The sequence below is a fragment of the Zalophus californianus genome, chromosome 13, assembly GCF_009762305.2.
Source record: "Zalophus californianus isolate mZalCal1 chromosome 13, mZalCal1.pri.v2, whole genome shotgun sequence".
In the NCBI taxonomy this organism is placed as follows: Eukaryota; Metazoa; Chordata; class Mammalia; order Carnivora; family Otariidae; genus Zalophus; species Zalophus californianus.
Genome location: NC_045607.1, coordinates 37,980,263 through 37,998,402, shown reverse-complemented (window position 1 = coordinate 37,998,402; position 18,140 = coordinate 37,980,263). Strand labels below are relative to the sequence as shown.

At 40.3% G+C, this 18,140-nt stretch overlaps 1 protein-coding gene across 4 annotated transcripts in view; it reads left to right on the top strand.

The window, feature by feature from the left end:
- NFX1 (nuclear transcription factor, X-box binding 1) overlaps positions 1 to 18,140 on the top strand; it is a 72,872-nt gene that overhangs the window by 12,480 nt on the left and 42,252 nt on the right. For all 4 annotated transcript variants that reach the window (XM_027614934.2, XM_027614933.2, XM_027614936.2 and 1 more), the window contains exons 3-7: positions 4,310 to 4,468; positions 5,875 to 5,952; positions 10,269 to 10,374; positions 11,900 to 11,971; positions 13,684 to 13,823. In XM_027614934.2, coding sequence (XP_027470735.1) covers positions 4,310 to 4,468; positions 5,875 to 5,952; positions 10,269 to 10,374; positions 11,900 to 11,971; positions 13,684 to 13,823 — 555 coding nt within the window. The remainder of the gene's footprint in view (positions 1 to 4,309; positions 4,469 to 5,874; positions 5,953 to 10,268; positions 10,375 to 11,899; positions 11,972 to 13,683; positions 13,824 to 18,140) is intronic.

Genomic DNA, 18,140 nt, shown 5'->3' with positions numbered 1-18,140 from the left:
TCCCCGCGGAGCAAGGAGCCCGATGCAGGGCTCCATCCCAAGACCCTGGGATCATGACCTGAGCCGAAGGCAGACGCTTAACCGACTGAGCCACCCAGGCATCCCTCAGCAAAACCATCTTGAACATGTTGACCATGTTTATATTGTATTAGCTTTTTTTTTTTTAAAGATTTATTTATTTTCTTTAAAGAGAGTGAGAGAGAGCACGGGCAGGAGGGGCAGAGGGAGAAGGAATCTCAAGCAAACTCCTCACTGAGCGTGGAGCCCGTGTATTAGCTTTTTAAAAACAGCTGCCTCACATTTCATGAGGTAACTTAATAAAGTCGCTTTAGTAGATAATTCACCTTTAGTCCCAGCATCTACATAATAACCAGCTTTAACCTTTTGTTCTATTTTCTTATAGAATTTTCCAATGCTCAGTTTTACATTGTTTAAATCATATAATATAAACAGTGTTCATCTTTTTGCTTATTATAATGCGATATTTTCCACTCATTAAATCTTTGCACTGTATTCTAAATATATAATGTGCAATAAAATAGATAAGCATTAATATTTAAAGAATCTCCCATTTTTATCTATTTTTTATTTCTGCTGATATATTTTAAGATAAGTTTCCAGATATCAGATTATTTTTAGTGTACATCTGTTTTTTAGTGTATCATTCTTTTTAGTGTACATCTATTTTTTTAATGGCTTTTTTTTTTTAATCAGTGTACTCTTGGATTTTTCAAATCAGTATTGCTTTTGGGTTTTTTTTTTTTTAACAGTTATTTATTGGTGCATCTGAAAAGTCTGTAGTCAGTTAACACTTCAGTCAGGTCTTTTCCGATTATTTCAGTGGGTGCATCACCCTCTTTACTGACATGCTTTCAAAGTACAAGTATGGAGTAGACAGAGTTGTGACTGAGAAATTATGGGGAAACCCTAGTGGAAGAGGATTTAGGACTGAAGAAGAGCCAGTGGTCAGGCCAGGGCTGGCAGCCAGCAGACAAGAGTCTTGGACCTGAAATGTTACAGTTTACCAGCAGAGAGCTATTCCGGACAGTACCATATTTTACATGTGTTACACATGTTTTGATAAAACCGAAGCATTGTTGGTGAAAGGATTATACTATTTCTCTTTCTAGGTCTTTCTGGAACCTTTTGCTATATTTTTATTTCTTTTCATTCATTCATACAAGTATCCTTGAGTGCCCACTATGTCCCAGGCAGCCCTGTAGGTAAAAACCTCAGCCATCAAGGAGTGTACATTCTGTATATAGAGTTAGGAAATCAAAAAAGCAAATATATGATATATAAGTGGTGTGGAGAAAATAAATGATCTATAAGATTCAAGTGGTGTGGAGAAAAATACAGTATGGAAAAGTAATAGGGAATGTTGAGGGAGTGGGTTACAATTTTTTAAAATATGGCCAAGGCCAGTCTTCTCATTGAGAAGATCCCATTTTGAGTAAACACCTGAAGGCGGTAGGGGACTGAGCTATGCCAAAGTCTAGGGAAAAGTATTAGGCAGAGGGAGCACCAAGTTGTAAAGACCCTCAGGCAGAAATCTGCCTGCCAGTCTGGGGCCGGGAAGGAGGTCAGTGTGTTCTTAGAGTAGTGACTTAGGGAAAGAGGAATAACGGGTGAGGACCGGAAGTGAAGAAGGCCCTTGTAAGGACTTTGGCTTTTCCAGACAGGTGATATAGGAACGACTGGCAAGTTCTGGCCCAAGTGGCGTCATCTAATTTGCATTTTAACAGGCTCCCCCTGGCTGCTGTGGTGAGAATAGACTGAAGTGGGGCAAAGGCAGGAGTAGGAAGATTAGTTAGGAGGCCATTTTAATAACCCAGGTGAAGAGATAGTGGCTTGGGCTAGAGTAATAGCAGCAGGGGTTGGAGTCTAGATGTATTTTGAAGGTAGTGCCAGCAGGATTTACTGTCAGATTCAGCATGGGATGTGAGAGGAACAGGCTTTGGAGAGGGCTTAGTGTAGCTTTGTGGGTTATTCAGAGTTGGCGGTTGTTCCCACATTGCTGTATGTATGTGCATCCTAGTGGTCAGTTTCACTGTGACTGGATTTAGAAACATCACATATAAAACAATAATTATTTATTAACAAGCCATAAACTTAATGAATAAGAGAAACAATAAAATAAAAAGACAACCTTCAGGGCAGAAATCAAAACAGCAGTCGATCATAGGGTTCTCATGTATGTTCCCACCTTCACTTCCTTTTTTGTGTCCTTTACTTCTCAGTTCTGTCCTAGAATAGTCAATAGGCATTTTCTACAAAATTTATTCCAAGTGTAACTCTCACAAACTATTCCTCTGCCACAGTCAGGCTCTTGTATGTATATGACTCACTCATAATCTCACTCTTTACTGAGCTCTCTCTTACTTACCCCTTCAGAATCTTCCACACGTAGCATGCTAAATGGTAGGAAATGTAATTAACTTTGTTATTCAGAGATGATAACCGATGCAGAGTAGGGTATCCCTGCTTTTAAGAAAGAATCTAAGTCTGGTTCTTTAGTTTTTTTTTAAATATAATTCAGTTTTTGATGTGTTTATCGGTTATCTAAAGTGAGTAGATTTCCCTTTATCAGCCACACAAAAATCTTTATTCCAGGCTTTCATCAGAACAAAAGAGCTATCTCAAAAACTACTGAAGCCTGAAACTTTCAAGGGAGAGAGGTTGTAGAACAGACTAGATGATACTCATTTGTTTCTTCATCCATTCATTTAATAAATACTGACTGAGCACCTGCTAATGGCCAGGCATTGGAAATAAAACAGTGAGCAAGGCAACAATGCCCTGGCCCTGCCTTACAGACCTTATAGGCCTTGTGTTCTGTATTTCTTTTGCCATTAAATTGGGCAAACAGAAAGTAATCTCAGGAAAGCTAATATTATAAAATGATTAAAATGTGAGCTTTGTGACCTTAGGTAAGTGATTAAACCATTCTGAGCCTCAGTTTCTTCATCTATAAAATGGTACCTATATTACAGCCTTGTTAAGAGAATTAAATATGTGTAAAGTGCTTTAGCACAGCACTTGACATGATGTATTTAAGGTTAATTATTTTATTCTTTTTTTATAATAATTATTTTTTTAAAGATTTTATTTATTTATTTGACAGAGACAGAGACAGCGAGAGCAGGAACGCAAGCAGGGGGAGTGGGCGAGGGAGAAGCGGGCTTCCCGCCGAGCAGGGAGCCCGATGTGGGACTCGATCCCAGGACACTGGGATAATGACCTGAGCCGAAGGCAGACGCTTAACGACTGGGCCACCCAGGAACCCGGTTAATTATTTTACTCTTAAAGCCTATTTGGACCCAGTAACAAATGAAATAGTTTTATGAAACAAATGGTAAAAGTATGGACTGAAAGGGGTGCCTGGGTGGCTCAGTCAGTTAAGCATCTGCTTCTAGCTCAGGTCATGATCTCTGGGTCCTGGGATTGAGCCCCGTGTCAGGCTCTCTGCTCAGCAGGGAGTCTGCTTCTCCCTCTGCCCCTCCCTTTCCCCCTGCTCATGCTCTCTCTCTCAAATAAATCTTGAAAAAAAAAAAAAGTATGGACTGAAAAAAGAAATTCTCACACACACACACCCACCTCTGAGAGCACCTGACTCTACCTCAGATCTAGAAAGGCTTTGCTGAGATCGTGTTTGAGGAAAAGTCTGGAAGTGGGTGAAGGTATTAAGGAATCCATCTGAGAGGATTCTTATGACACTGATCTCCCTCACCAGATGCTGGGCTTCTGGAGCCAGGGTCTGTGTCTCCTTTAGTCTAGTAACCCTACCATGGGATTATGGTAAATACCAAGAATATCTTTGTTGAGTAGATCAACTAAAGACTTTCATGGCAATTACTAGAAGAGATGTTACCACCGTGGGTTGTTGGAACCTGTCCAGGCCTAGGTTTCTTTCACCTGACCACTGCAGCTTCATGAGCCCCTTCCTGAATCCATGGATCTGGATCAGATTCAGAGGAGGCAGGGCAAGGTGCTACAGTTGTTGCTTCTGAGGATGCTTAAGCTATGTTATAAGGGGCATTTGGCTACTCTGGTCAATTCCTGGGCAGTTTCTTGGGAATGATTCCTCAATTGTGCGAATCTCCACCTGAATGTCCACTTCCTAAGTCTTCCTCAGCATATTCCTGTCCCTTCTTGTCCCCAAACACTGAACAACCACCTTACTTAGAATCAGACATACTTAAAACCTTTGTGTTTAGATTCTTCCTTCAAATGCCTTGTTGATCCTTGGTTGACTAAAGTAAGGAATGTTTTTCTGTGTTTGAATTAATTCATTTGGTTTTTTAAACAGGTTCTCTAATTGAACAGCTAACTACAGAAAAATATGAGTGCATGGTGTGCTGTGAATTGGTTCGCGTCACAGCACCAGTGTGGAGTTGTCAGAGTTGTTACCATGTGTTTCATTTGAACTGCATAAAGAAATGGGCACGGTCTCCAGCATCTCAAGCAGGTCAGTCATTTCTCTCTTCTGAATAGTTATTCTCATTTGATATATTCAGGTTTTAAACTTAGCTTTTTTTTTTTAAGATTTTATTTTTTTATTTATTTTTATTTATTTGTCAGGGAGTACGCGCACAAGCAGGGGAAGCGGCAGGCAGAGGGAGAAGCAGGCTTCCCACTGAGCAGGGAGCCCGATGTGGGACTCGATCCCAGGACCTTGGATCATGACCTGAGCCAAAGGCAGACGCTTAACCACTGAGCCACCCAGGCGTCTCTAAGATTTTATTTTTAAGTATACCCAACATGGGGCTCCAGCTTACAACCCTGAGATCAAGAGTCATATGCTCCACCGACTGAGCCATCTAGGCACCCCTTAAACTTAGGTTTAAAAATAACTAATTCCTCTTGAATATTTTATCTGCACTGTTGCCTTGAACACATGTTTTAGATGACTAGTATGAAGCTGTAGATCTTAAATAAAGAACTAAGGGGTGCCTGGCTATCTCAGTTGGTAGAGCATGCATATTGGGCATAGAGCTTACTTAAAAAGTAAAAATAAAATAAAATTTTTATTTATTTTAAGATTTAATTTATTTATTTGACAGAGAGACAGCGAGAGAGGGAACACAAGCAGGGGGAGTGGGAGAGGGAGAAGCAGGCTTCCCGCCGAGCAGGGAGCCCAATGCGGGGCTCGATCCCAGGACTCTGGGATCATGACCTGAGCCAAAGGCAGACGCTTAACGACTGAGCCACCCAGGCGCCCCTAAATAAAGGGGTTTTTAAAAAAAAAAAAAAAAACCACATAATGAATTGATAATCATGTGAAGCGATGGAGGTGTTAGCTACTGTGACGGTGATAATCCTATTACAGTTTATAAATGTATCAAATTAACATGTTGTATATCTTAAACTTAGTGTTATATGTCAATTATATCTCACTTGACATTAAAAAATTGGGTACCTGTTTGATTACTATATTTAAAGTCCTTATATATAAGTCCAAATGCAGTATTTAAGCAGAGCATTGAGTATTGTGAATTTGTTTCTTAATATCCTGATATCCTTAATATCTGATATCTTTAACATGAAATGACTACTGCTACTATAATATTAAGGCTTCCTTTAGGTTTAAATTTTTTTTTTTTAAAGATTTTATTTATTTATTTGAGAGAGAGAGAGAGAGAATGAGAGATAGAGAGCATGAGAGGGAAGAGGGTCAGAGGGAGAAGCAGACTCCCTGCCGAACAGGGAGCCCGATGCGGGGCTCGATCCCGGGACTCCAGGATCATGACCTGAGCCGAAGGCAGCTGCTTAACCAACTGAGCCACCCAGGCGCCCCTAGGTTTAAATTTTTTAAAAAATTACATGTACTTTTGTAAGGAAATTGTTTTGGTTTCCTCTCCTTTTTCTTGACAGATGGCCAGAGTGGTTGGAGGTGCCCTGCCTGTCAGAATGTTTCTGCACATGTTCCTAATACTTACACTTGTTTCTGTGGTGAGTTTTTTTGCTTTCACTTGAGTCTCTTCCACTTCATGCATTGTAACTCATTTTCCAACCCAGAAGAAGTGATGTACCAGGCATATTTTAGAAGTTCCTAATAAGACTTCAAGGTTCCTGGAGTCTACCGACATCATCTGCCTGTGGTCCATCACACAGCCAGAGTCACAGTCCTTTGTGCTCTTGGCAGGCTGTTCCGGACATGGGCCTTCTCATCATGCCCACCAGGCTCATGCTACTTCTGAGCTGTGGTGCTGGTCTCCGTGATCTTTTTTTTTTTTTTTAAGATTTTATCTATTTGACAGAGAGAGACGCAGCGAGAGAGGGAACACAAGCAGGGGGAGTGGGAGAGGGAGAAGCAGGCTTCCCGCTGAGCAGGGAGCCCGATGTGGGGCTCGATCCCAGGACCCTGGGATCACGACCTGAGCCAAAGGCAAATGCCTAACATCTGAGCCACCCAGGCGCCCATGGTCTCCGTGATCTTACTTTTAGACCAGAGATCTTACCTGACCAGATGGTGGAAGCAGGCATAGACATGGGCTCTTCTCACCCTTAACTGTAACAGCTTTGTATTCCAGATTTGAGCAGTATGAGTAAAGTATTGAAAAGTACTTTATTTTAACCCAGGAAATCAGTCATTGGGGTCTTTATAGTAAAGAAAGATTTTCTATAAACCAGCATTACAAACTCTATTCTCCCTCTTTGTGGAATACTTCTTCCTGTTTTTGAATACCTATGTGTTAAGAACTTTCTACAATCCAGATACTCATTCTTGCTGCTAGTCTATTTTCTGCATGTCTTTTATTATTTTTTTTCTTTCCTGCCTTTTAATAGCTAGCCTTCATCTAGTTGTTGATTTTTCAAATTTTGTTTAACCGTTTGTCTCCCTTCTTGAACCACTGCATTTTTGCTTCTTTCCTTGTCACCTTGCTGCATCTGTTTTCAGAAGGTATCAGTGGCCCATACCTGACCAAATTCAGGGCTGATTGAGAAGTTCTTAACCTTTTTGGCAACACAGTAGCCCTTGGACCTTTTGGCCGTTCCTTTCTTGAAATGACTAGCTCTTCCTGTTTATTTCTGTATGCTTTAATTTGCTCATATTTCTTCTTTCCCATTACTTAACTAGCAGCTTTCACTAAGAGTTAGTCATTGACCATCAAGTCTTCATCAGTCTCTTGGTGAACTCATCTATCTAGAATGTTCTTTCCCATCTTTTCTTTAAATCTTCATCACTGACTCCTCATCCATTCAAGATCAGACACCAAACATTGTTTTCCAAAGGAAGCCTTCCTTTCTTATCTCCTCTCCTACTTTGGCCACTCTTTTATTTGGAATCTGCTGGTCTTTTATGTTTTATTGCCACAATCTGAGCCTTAATAGATACTAAAATAGTATTTGTTGAATGAATATTTTGGAATGTACTATTGGAAAGGCAATATGAAACTAGAAGCAAGAGATCCATGTAAAACTATACAAATAGGACCAATACCAAAGTTTAATTACCTTATTTTAAAGGATTTTTAAACATAAAACAGTGGAATTAAAAATCTTGTTAAAGCCTTCACTGACAAATTAAATATAAGACCCTAAGAAGGTAGAAGAATGTGGGGTGAAGGTCAAGATGATCTGAGTAAGGTAAAATGGTTGGGAATGCAAATAATGGCCTTATATTTGCTAATGACTTTGCCTCACTTTGCTCTTACAGGAGACCATTAATGTAATATACTTTATTGAGAACTTATTAATGTAGCAGACACCATGAAGAAACGGGAATAAGACTATTTATTGACTTCCCAGAGCTTACAGTCTTAAGAGCTAAGACACAATTAACTTGATGTTCTGTAAGTCCAAAGAACTGTGGAAGATCTTTGGAGTGAATTATCACTTTGGGCTAGATGATTTAGGGAATCCTTAAAAAAGGAGTTACAATTCACCTGGGCTTGAAAACTAGATAACATCTTGGTAGGAGAAAAGATTTATTGAGGAGTATAGCAGAAGCAGAAGTTTTAAAAATAAGAAGGCTTAGGATCTTTTAGGAGAAGGGAGAGTCATTGGTTATGGAGCCCAGGATTTGTAAAGGTGAAAGCATGGGAAATGACTGGAAAGGCAGGACTGACTTTTTTTTTTTTTTTTTTGAGAGCACGTGCATGCACACAAGGGAGGCAGATGGAGAGGGAGAGAATCTTAAGCAGACTCCACGCCCAGCACAGAGTCTGTTGTGGGGCTCGATCTCACAACCCTGAGGTTATGACCTGAGCCGAAATCAAGAGTCAGATGTGATTAACCAACCGAGTCACCCTGGCGCCCCAGGGCTGACTTCTTGAAGCCAGGCTTAGACATAGGAACTTCATTTGGCAGGCTGTGGGAAGCCTCTGAGGGTGTCAGCATGATTCTTTATAAAGATTAGTCTGGTGGCAGTGAATAGAGTATTTGGGCGCCTAAACATTTGGGGGTTTTGTAAGAACTCAAGTGAAGAATAATAAAAGTCTATAATGGGTGTTAGAGTGGGAGAGAAAGGAAGGGGGTACAAGATTTCAAAGGTAAACAGGAATTAACAGCAGTGGGAAAGGGAAGAACCCAAATGTGGCTCCAAAGTGTCATGCTTTTGGAAATGATGATACCAAGGGCAGAAAAAGGCAGGTCAAGAGAACCAGGACTGAAAGGGACAATGAGTTCAATTTAGAAACGTTGAGTAGGATGAGTGAACAAGGCATCCAGTGAGAGGTGTCCAACAAGGAGTTAGGAATATTTAAATATTTTTTTGTTATTATTATTTGAGAGAGAGTGAGAGAGAGCATGAGCTGGGGGAGAGGCAGATGGAGGAGAGACAGACTCCCCGCCGAACAGGGAGCCCGATGCGGGGCTCGATCCCAGGACCCTGGCTGCGATCGTGACCCCAGCCAAAGGCAGACACTTAACCGACTGAGCCAATCAGGTGACCTGGGAGCTGGGAATATTTAAAGAGAGATCAGGACTTAGAGATGATAGTTGCAGTTGAGAGTAGTGGATGGAAGGGCAAGGAGTGAAAAGGGTCTAATGCAGAGCCCTGGCAGAAAGAAGAAAAATAAAACATCATTTAGAGTCAGGGAAAAGAGGTCGAGCCATTGAAAGATGGTAGGGGGAACCTAGGGCACTGTATTAAAGCAAGAGAGCACAGAGGTGGGGAAGTTTTTCTAATAGTCTGGAGATGAGATTCTGGCAAATAGAGAAGAGTAGAAGTAGCAGGAGAGTTGAGGTGAGATACACTCTGTAGGGAAATTGAGAAGATTTGGTGAGTAAGTAGATTACGGAAGGAAAAAGAGGAGTCAGGGATGACTCTAGTTTTTGAGTCTGTGACTCCCAGCAGTGATGGTGTTGCTGACAGAAATAGGAAACACTGAAGGAGGCGTTAAAGAGAGAAGATACTAACTTTGGCTGTAAATGTAGACAGTTTGGGGTGACTATGACACCTCACACAGAGATGTTCAGCAGATGGTTGGACAGAGAGGGCCAGAACTGAGGATTCAGGGCAATGCAGAAAGTGTAGATTTGGGGGGAAAAAAGGAAAAAAAAAAGAAAATGTAGATTTGGGAATCACAGGCCTTCAGGTATAACGAACCTCTCAACATGAGTAAGGTTTCTGAAAGAAACAAGATAGAAAAGCAGAGCCCAAACACTGGGGACAGGCCATCACTTAGGGTGTAAATTGCCCGGGTAAAGATGAGTACCTCAAGGACATGGAGGAGTCCTGTGCCTCAGTTTTACACTTCCTGCCTCTGTGCTAAGTTCATGGAAGATAGTCACTAAAGATTTGCAGAGACACACTAATTATAAAATTATAGCCCTCTTCTGCCTACTTCATAAGCTTTAGATTTGGCAAGTTCCCACTGTACAGGACATTTATGTCCTTTCCATCTCTTACTGCTCCCCCATCTCCCACCCCATTGTTCTCTTCCCTTATTTCTTCTTTCTGATCCTTATGGCAGATATTCCCGTATCTGTTCAAGGGTCCATTTACAAAAGATTTACCTTGTAGGGTTTTTTTTTAATTTAAATTAAATATGTCTGTTAGTCAAAATGGCATTTTCATAAGTAAAAATGACTTATTTCTCTTTTCCAGATAATCCAGAATTTAGGATTTATCATACTCAGTGAGGCTTTTGATGAGTAGCATTACAGTCATCTTTTTATTTTAGGATGTGGGATAATGTGTTTGTCAAACTAATGAAAACCACACTGAAGTTCATGCTGTCTAGCTATATTATACTGTTTCATTAATGTCTAAGATGCAGGTGAAGTTTATACCATTGACTCTCTGATCTGATATGTTTTAGGCAAGGTAAAGAATCCTGAATGGAGCAGAAATGAAATTCCACATAGTTGTGGTGAGGTTTGTAGAAAGAAACAGCCTGGCCAGGACTGCCCACATTCCTGTAACCTGTAAGTTGGAACACTAGACGCCTGGGGATTCCTGGTAGACACACTTCGCTCATGGCTCTGAGTACATATATCTGGTGGTTAGCATGTAACAGGATGGGGTGAAGGGCAATATGGTACCATTTACTGAACACTTACCCTGTGCCAGGCACTCTGCAAGAGTTAACTCATTGAATGCTTACAACAGCCCAGGAATGTATAGATATTTATCATCTCCATTTTACTGATGAGGCTCCGAAAGGCCAAGTATCTTGCCCAAGTCATAGTGCTAGGAAATGGTGGAGATGGGGTTTCCACGATACTATACTGCTAGCTTCTAAGAAGAAATATCCCCCAGTGATATCCAGGTCCAAAAGAGTGACTAGGACAGACTTCTGTCTGTGAAAAGGCAATTGGGTAGGGTCCTGTTGCACATGTTTTTAGGATTCAAATCCCTCTGTCCATTAAGTAGCCAGCTTTACAATGTATCTAGTCAGCTTCTAAATAAGAAGAGGAATACCCAATACTAACAGTTGATTAGTTACAAAAAAAAAAAAAACAAATAACAAATTTCTACAGCTTTGACTTCAGACAAATGTTTAATTCCTGGGGCCAAGTCACTTAACAGTTGTGTGACCTTGGGCAAGTTACTTCTCTAAGCCTCACTTTCTGCATCTGTAAAATAATAATGATATGGACATTAATATTTATCTCATAGAGTTCTGTGAATATTAAATTAATGCATCTAAGAGGCTTGGTACAGAGTTTGGCATATGGTAAATGGTCAAGTAATGGTAACTTGTTTTTATTACCCAAATCTAAAAGTAAAACAGACTTCAAAGTGTTATCTTGGTGCTTGTGCTGCATGGAGCAGGGGTAAATGTTGGGCCTGAGGCCTTGTGGGTCAGGATGTGGGTTGCTGCTGGGGAATTGCCCGTGGTAGGAGAGCTGCCCAGATAGGGATACAGAGTATGGCCTACTGTCTGCTGGGCATTCAGCCCCTAACCTTCTTTTACTGCTTCTATAGGTCCTTCCTCAGAACCCAGGGACTCATCTGTTTAAACTGTTCCTTCCCTCAGTAGGCATTTTAAGTAAATTTAATAATAAATTAACCCTCTGCATGAACTATCTTTCTGAAGTCTTTAGCAGAAATGGCCCCCTGTCATGACTACCAGAGAACATCAAAAGTGATGCAGATTAGGTGGTCAGCACCACGTCTGAAGGAAAGGAGGCCCTAAAACATCTCACTAAGTGGGCTAAGACCATATTTGGAAATGTTATTTTTGACTGTCAGAACCAAAGAAAACCAGTATTTTGACTTGGGCTTTACTTTTCTGGTTAAGTATTCTAAGATGATAATGCCATAAATACTGTATGAAAACATTGTTGGTATTTTTGTTTAAATAGTTTAATCAACATCAGGCAAACACTAAAACATTTCATAGTGGGTTTATTTGTTGGCATATTCACAGTAAGACCCAGTAGGGGCAACTTTGTTCAGGTTTGGGTACATGAGTGTGATTTATTCATCTAAGCCTTTCTCTTTTAGTCTCTGCCATCCTGGACCTTGCCCACCCTGCCCTGCCTTCATGACTAAAACATGTGAATGTGGAAGGACCAGGTAAAGTTAGAACTGCTCTGCTCTCTAAAGACTTCAGTGTCCACTTTAATGATTTATGTGTGAATTTCTAAAGTAAGAATTAGTGGGTAGATAGAAATAAGTGGTAGGCATAAATAGTATTTTTTTTTTAAGATTTTATTTATTCATTTGAGAAAGAAAGCACAAACGGGGAGAGGCGGAGGGAGAGGGAGAAGCAGACTCTCCACTGAGCTGGGAGCCCGAATGGGGCTCAATCCCAAGACCTGGAGATCACGACCCGAGCCGAAGGCAGACGCCCAACCATCTGAGCCACCCAGTGCCCCTAAATAGTACTTTTTGTTAAATAGTAGTTTACTCTGCTGCCCTGATCCTGTTTTGCAGTCTTATAAGTGATTAAGAAGTTATTTGCATGGTGAGATTACCCATTTCAGTTGAATGCCAAGATGATAGGGACTTTTTTCTTAACCTGTCTGTGGGTGAAAGAATCAGGATTAAACTCAGGCCTGTTAAGGTTCAGGAGACAGGGACCATTTGCCTATACCTAGCATTATATCTGGCATCTAGGAGGTTTTCAATGAATATTGTTAAATGAAAAAATAAGTGACCCCAGAGCCCATTCTCTTTTCATTATAATACAAGTTCTCCGTCATCAGGGCAAGGATCACTGTTAGTTATGGAATGTTTCTGAGGCTCATTAAGACCCAAATGATTTTTGAACCACAGGACAAAATGGGATTGAGCCAGTTTTCAGTGAATCACATTTGTCTGAACTTACAAGGACAGTGGTGTGGCCGGAGAGTCACATGTAAGGGCTCTGGGTCAGAAAGACCAGGTCAGATCTGGGCTCTGCCACTAATTAGTTGTTGATCTGGGCAAGTTACTTGGTCACACTGAGCCTCATTTTTCTTATCATAAAATAGAAATAATAGTGTTCACCCCCAGGGGTTGATGTTAGCCATGATGCTGAGCACTGGAAACTGATCGTCTGTGTATGTAATAGTGACTTTTTAAAACAAAATATGTAGGTAAGATGAAAGTAGGGGATAGAATAAAACTCTTCTTGCAGGAGAGTAGACTCCAAGCTCTAAACCATCACCCTGGAAAGAGACCTGAAGATAGTTGTCTAAAAGGACTAACTTCATATCCTTCTCTAGGCAATAAGTCAGCAAAATTAGGATGCTTATTAGAACAAAGCCAGAATGATTTTCCCATCCTGAATCAAAGTGACATACAGTATGTTCTTAAGTATTATAACTACATAAAATGCCGGAGTACCAGATCCCATGAGAATGCCATTGTACTTCCATTTTTAGTATATACATTATAACTAACACTCCCTGCCCCGGCCCCCCTGCCCAAACTTTCCTGCCTCCATCTGTAAGATACTGTGGGAGCTCCCAGCTCTTTCCCCTCCTGCATGCTTCTTCATGGGAACTCAGTGAAGAAATCTACAGAGAGGAACTTCATTTCTTCACTGGTCAGCATATAGGGAGAGAGAGCAGGATGGGAAATAAGGAAAGCAAAGCAGGGAAGAAAAAAGTGGAGAGGAGGAGAGTAATTAAGGAAATAAAGATTGGAGGAGGTAAACAGAAAAGTGACGGAAATGGGGTCAAGAGAAAGGTTTCATAGTTTTTGGGGGTAAAGTTTGGGCTTCATTTTTAGTTTAGCTATCCAACAGGAAATTACTGTCCAGCATCAGACTAATGCTGTGTATACATCTGTTTTCTTTCCAGGCACACAGTTCGCTGTGGTCAGGCCGTCTCAGTCCACTGTTCCAATCCATGTGAGAATCTTTTGAACTGTGGTCAGCACCACTGTGCTGAGCTGTGCCATGGGGGTCAATGCCAGCCTTGTCGGATCATACTGAACCAGGGTAAGTGGTGGGCACACCAGTCAGCAATACTTGTGTATTTACTGGAACCTTACTTATAGTTGTCTTGATGACATGGATTGGTTTTAAGCCTATAGTTACAAGGTCTCTAGTAGCTCTGTACCTTGGGTAGAGAGAAGTGGAGATACATTAATGCTTAGATGGTTTCAGTGTTTAGTTTTAGTGTTTAGTTTCCGTGTTTGGTTTCGTAATACCAGTATAGGTCATTGTCCTACTATAGAATTTGGACAGTAGATTTTAAAATGCTGTTTAAAAGTGTTTGGGAAATGTTTTAAAAAAGTAACTTCTTGAAAAGGTTGTAGGAGGGGTGCCTGGGTAGCTCACTTGGTTTAGTGTTCAACTCTTGAGTTCAGCTCAGGTCTTGATCTCAGGGTTGTGAGTTCAAGCCTCATGTCGGGCTCCATACTGGGCATGGAGCCTACTTTATTTATTTATTTATTTTTAACGATTTTATTTATTTATTTGACAGAGAGAGACACAGCAAGAGAGGGAACACAAGCAGGGGGAGTGGGAGAGGGAGAAGCAGGCTTCCCGAGGAGCAGGGAGCCCGATGCGGGGCTCGATCCCAGGACCCCGGGATCATGATCTGAGCTGAAGGCGGATGCTTAACAACTGAGCCACCCAGGCGCCCTTTGGAGCCTACTTTAAAAAAATAAAAAAAAAAGGGATCTGAAAAGGCCAAAAAAATCTTGAGAAAGAATGAAGTTGAAAGACTTAAACTATCTAATTTCAAGACTTATAAAGTTACAATAACTGCACATAATCAAGTGCAGTTTTTGGTGTTAAAGGTAGACTAGTAGATAAATGGAAGATAACAAAGTCCAGAAACAGACCCACATATGTACACTCAGTTGATTTTCAACCACAATGTTAAGTTAATTCAGTGGGAAAAGGCGAGTCTTTTTACAAATGTTGCTAGAACAACTGGATGTATATATAAGAAAAAACAAACCTCAACCTCTGTCTTACTCTTTACACAAAAATTAATTCTACGTGGATCACGGACTTAAATGTAAAACCCAGAAACATAAAGCTTCCAGAATAAACTGTAAGAGAATATTTTCACAACTTTGGGGTTAGGTAAAGCTTTCTTGGACAGAGCAACAAAAATACTAACCATAAAAAAAAATTTGATACATTGAACTTGAATCAAAATTAAAAATTTCTGTTCATCAAAAGATACCATTAAGAAAATGAATAGATCAATTGCAGATTGTATCCAGAATATTTGAAGTATTCCTACAAAAACAACAAAAAAAAGAGGAACAACTTAAACAATGAGCAAAATACTTGAACAGATGCTTCACAAAAGAAAACATAGGGGCGCCTGGGTGGCTCAGTCAATTAAGTGTCTGCCTTTGGCTCAGGTCATGATCTTGGGGTCCTGAGTTCGAGCCCTGAGTTGGGCTCCCTGCTCGGCAGGGAGTCTGCTTCTCCCTCTCTCTGTACCCCTCCCCCAGCTCATGCTCTCTGTCTCTCTCTCAAATAAATAAAATCTTCAAAAAAACAAAAAAAAACATATAAATAGCCAATAGACATGTGAAATGTGCTGTAAAGGAAATGTAATTAAATTAGAAGGAAATGTAAATTAAAACCATAATGAGAGTAATATAGTATAACCACTTTAGAAAACAGTCTGGTAGTTTCTTAAAAGGTTAAATGTAGAATTTTACCATATGACCCAGCAATTCTACTCCTAGACATATATCCAAAAGAGATGGAAATGTATATGTCTGCACAAAACTTGTAAGTGCATGTGCATAGCAGTACTATTCATCATAGTCAAAATGTGGAAACAATTCAAATGTCTATCACCTGAGGCGCCTGGGTGGCTCAGTCGGTTAAGTGTCTGCCTTCGCTCAGGTCATGATCCCACATTGGGCTCCCTGCTCAGCAGGGAGTCTGCTTCTCCCTCTCCTCCCTGCTCATGCTCTCTCTTGCTATCTCTGTCACTCTCTCTCAAATAAATAAATAAAATCTTTAAAACAAAACAAAAACAAATGTCTGTCACCTGATGAATGGATAAACAAATGTAACCATACAGCAGATTATTATTCAGCCATGAAAAGGAATGTAATATTGATACATGCTGTGAAGTGGATGAACCTCCAAAACATTATGCTAAGTGAAAGAAGCCAGCCACAAAGAAACACATACTGTGTGATTCTTTTGTTTTTACAATAGCCCCTGATCTGCAGGGATCTTGGGCTATCATGTATTGGTGCCCTGTAGAGTTTTGTTTCATTAGATCTTACCTTGGTGTGATGCTGTGGATCTATGTTCGCACTTAAAATATGTAACAGCCCAATGAAATGTTTTATGTTGTGTACTATGAGGATTTCGTGTAAGGAACTGTGCTGTATATTACTCAACTGTTCTCTTCATGGGTCCTCTTGGGAGAAATTCCTGTCTGGCCTTATTTCCAAGAGAAGTTGTTTTCCTCAGAGATGATTAATCTTTTTATCTTAGGAACCCTGGGTAACAGACCTAATGTTTGTCTTTATAGTGTACTTTTTTAAGCTATGATTTATTCTATATCTCTGCCATTGTCCTACTTTTCACATCTTTAAATTTATGTTCCCTTGTTATATTTCACATATCCTTACATGCTACCTCAAATCCATTTGAGATAAGGCAGGAGTTAAGTATACACTGGCAGTTTGGTCTTAGCAGTATAGACTGGTGTGGGAGGGTCCCTTTGTGGACCATATTTAACTCTGGTTCATATTGTGCTTTTTCTCAGCTAACTCACCCAGGTCTTTTTTGTACAAATCTATATGGATCCCAGTCTCTGCCTTTCTGTTTTTGTGTAGCTGATTTTTCAAACCCAGATGAAAACTTTTTGTCTGTCTGCAGTAAATATCTAGGAGACTGTTACGGTCATGAGTATAGCTCATTTACCCTCTTCATCTGTAATTCTTCTAGGATGCCTCTCTAGGATCTAGAGATTTAATAAGCATTCCTCCCAGGGGTTCATTCATGTGTTGACAAAAATGCTGAATAGGCTAAAGCTGGCAGCAGACCTTCCAGACTGCCTTTGGTTCCCTAATAATCTTCAGCCAGCAATGACCACCCAACTCTTCTGTCACCAGCTCATACTGCTGTGTCTCTTGTGCCTATGCATATATAACAGGGCTATTTAATGTACTCAGGTTATTTCCTGATTGGTCGGGGCTCCATTTTGTTTTTATTGTCACAATTTTCTGACCCTTTATTCTTTTTTGTTTTTTATTGAACTGAATTAACATAGAATGTTTTATTAGTTTCAGGTGTACAGCATATTGATTTGACAACGCTGTACTCAGTGCTCACCACAATAAGTGTAGTCACTGTCTGTCATTATAGTATTATTGACTCTATTCTCTATGCTGTCCTTTTCATCTCCATGACTTATTTTATAACTAGAAGTTTGTACCTTTTAATCCCCATCACCTGGTTCATCCATTCCGCTACCCACTTCCCCTGTGGCAACCACAAGTTTGTTCTCTGTATTTAAGAGTCTATTTGGTGTTTTGCTTGCTTGTTGATTCATTTGTTTTGTTCTTTAGATTCCACATAAAAGTGAAATCATATGGTATTTGTCTTCTCTATCAGGCATACCTCACTTAGCACAATACCCTCTAGGTCCATCCATGTAGTTGCAAATGGCAAAGTCTCATTCTTTTTTTTCTTTAAGATTTAATTTATTTGAGAGAGAAAGAATGAGAGAGAGAGCATGGGGGGGGGAGGGTCAGAGGGAGAAGCAGACTCCCCGCTGAGCAGGGAGCCCGATGCAGGACTCTATCCCAGGACTCCAGGATCATGACCTGAGCCGAAGGCTGTCACCCAACCTCTGAGCCACCCAGGCACCCCGCAAAGTCTCATTCTTTTTATGGCTAAGTAATATTCCATTGTGTGTGTGTGTGTGTGTGTGTGTGTACACATACATACCACATCTTCTTTATCCATTCATCTATTTGGACTCGGGTTGTTTCCATATCTTGGCTATTATAAATAATGCTGCAACAAGCATAGGGTGCATGTATCTTCTGAATTAGTGTTTTTGTTTTCTTTGGGTAAATATCTAGTTTTGGAATTGCTGGATCATGGTATTTCTGTTTTTAATTTTTTGAGGAACCTCCATACAGTTTTCCACAGTAGTTGCACCAATTTATATTTCCACCAGCAGTGTACAAGGGTTCCTTTTTCTCCACATTCTCACCAACACTTGTTAGTCCTTATCTTCTTTTTTTGTTTGTTTTATTTTATTTTATTTATTTATTTGAGAGAGAGAGAAAGCCAGAGAGAAAGCATGAGCAG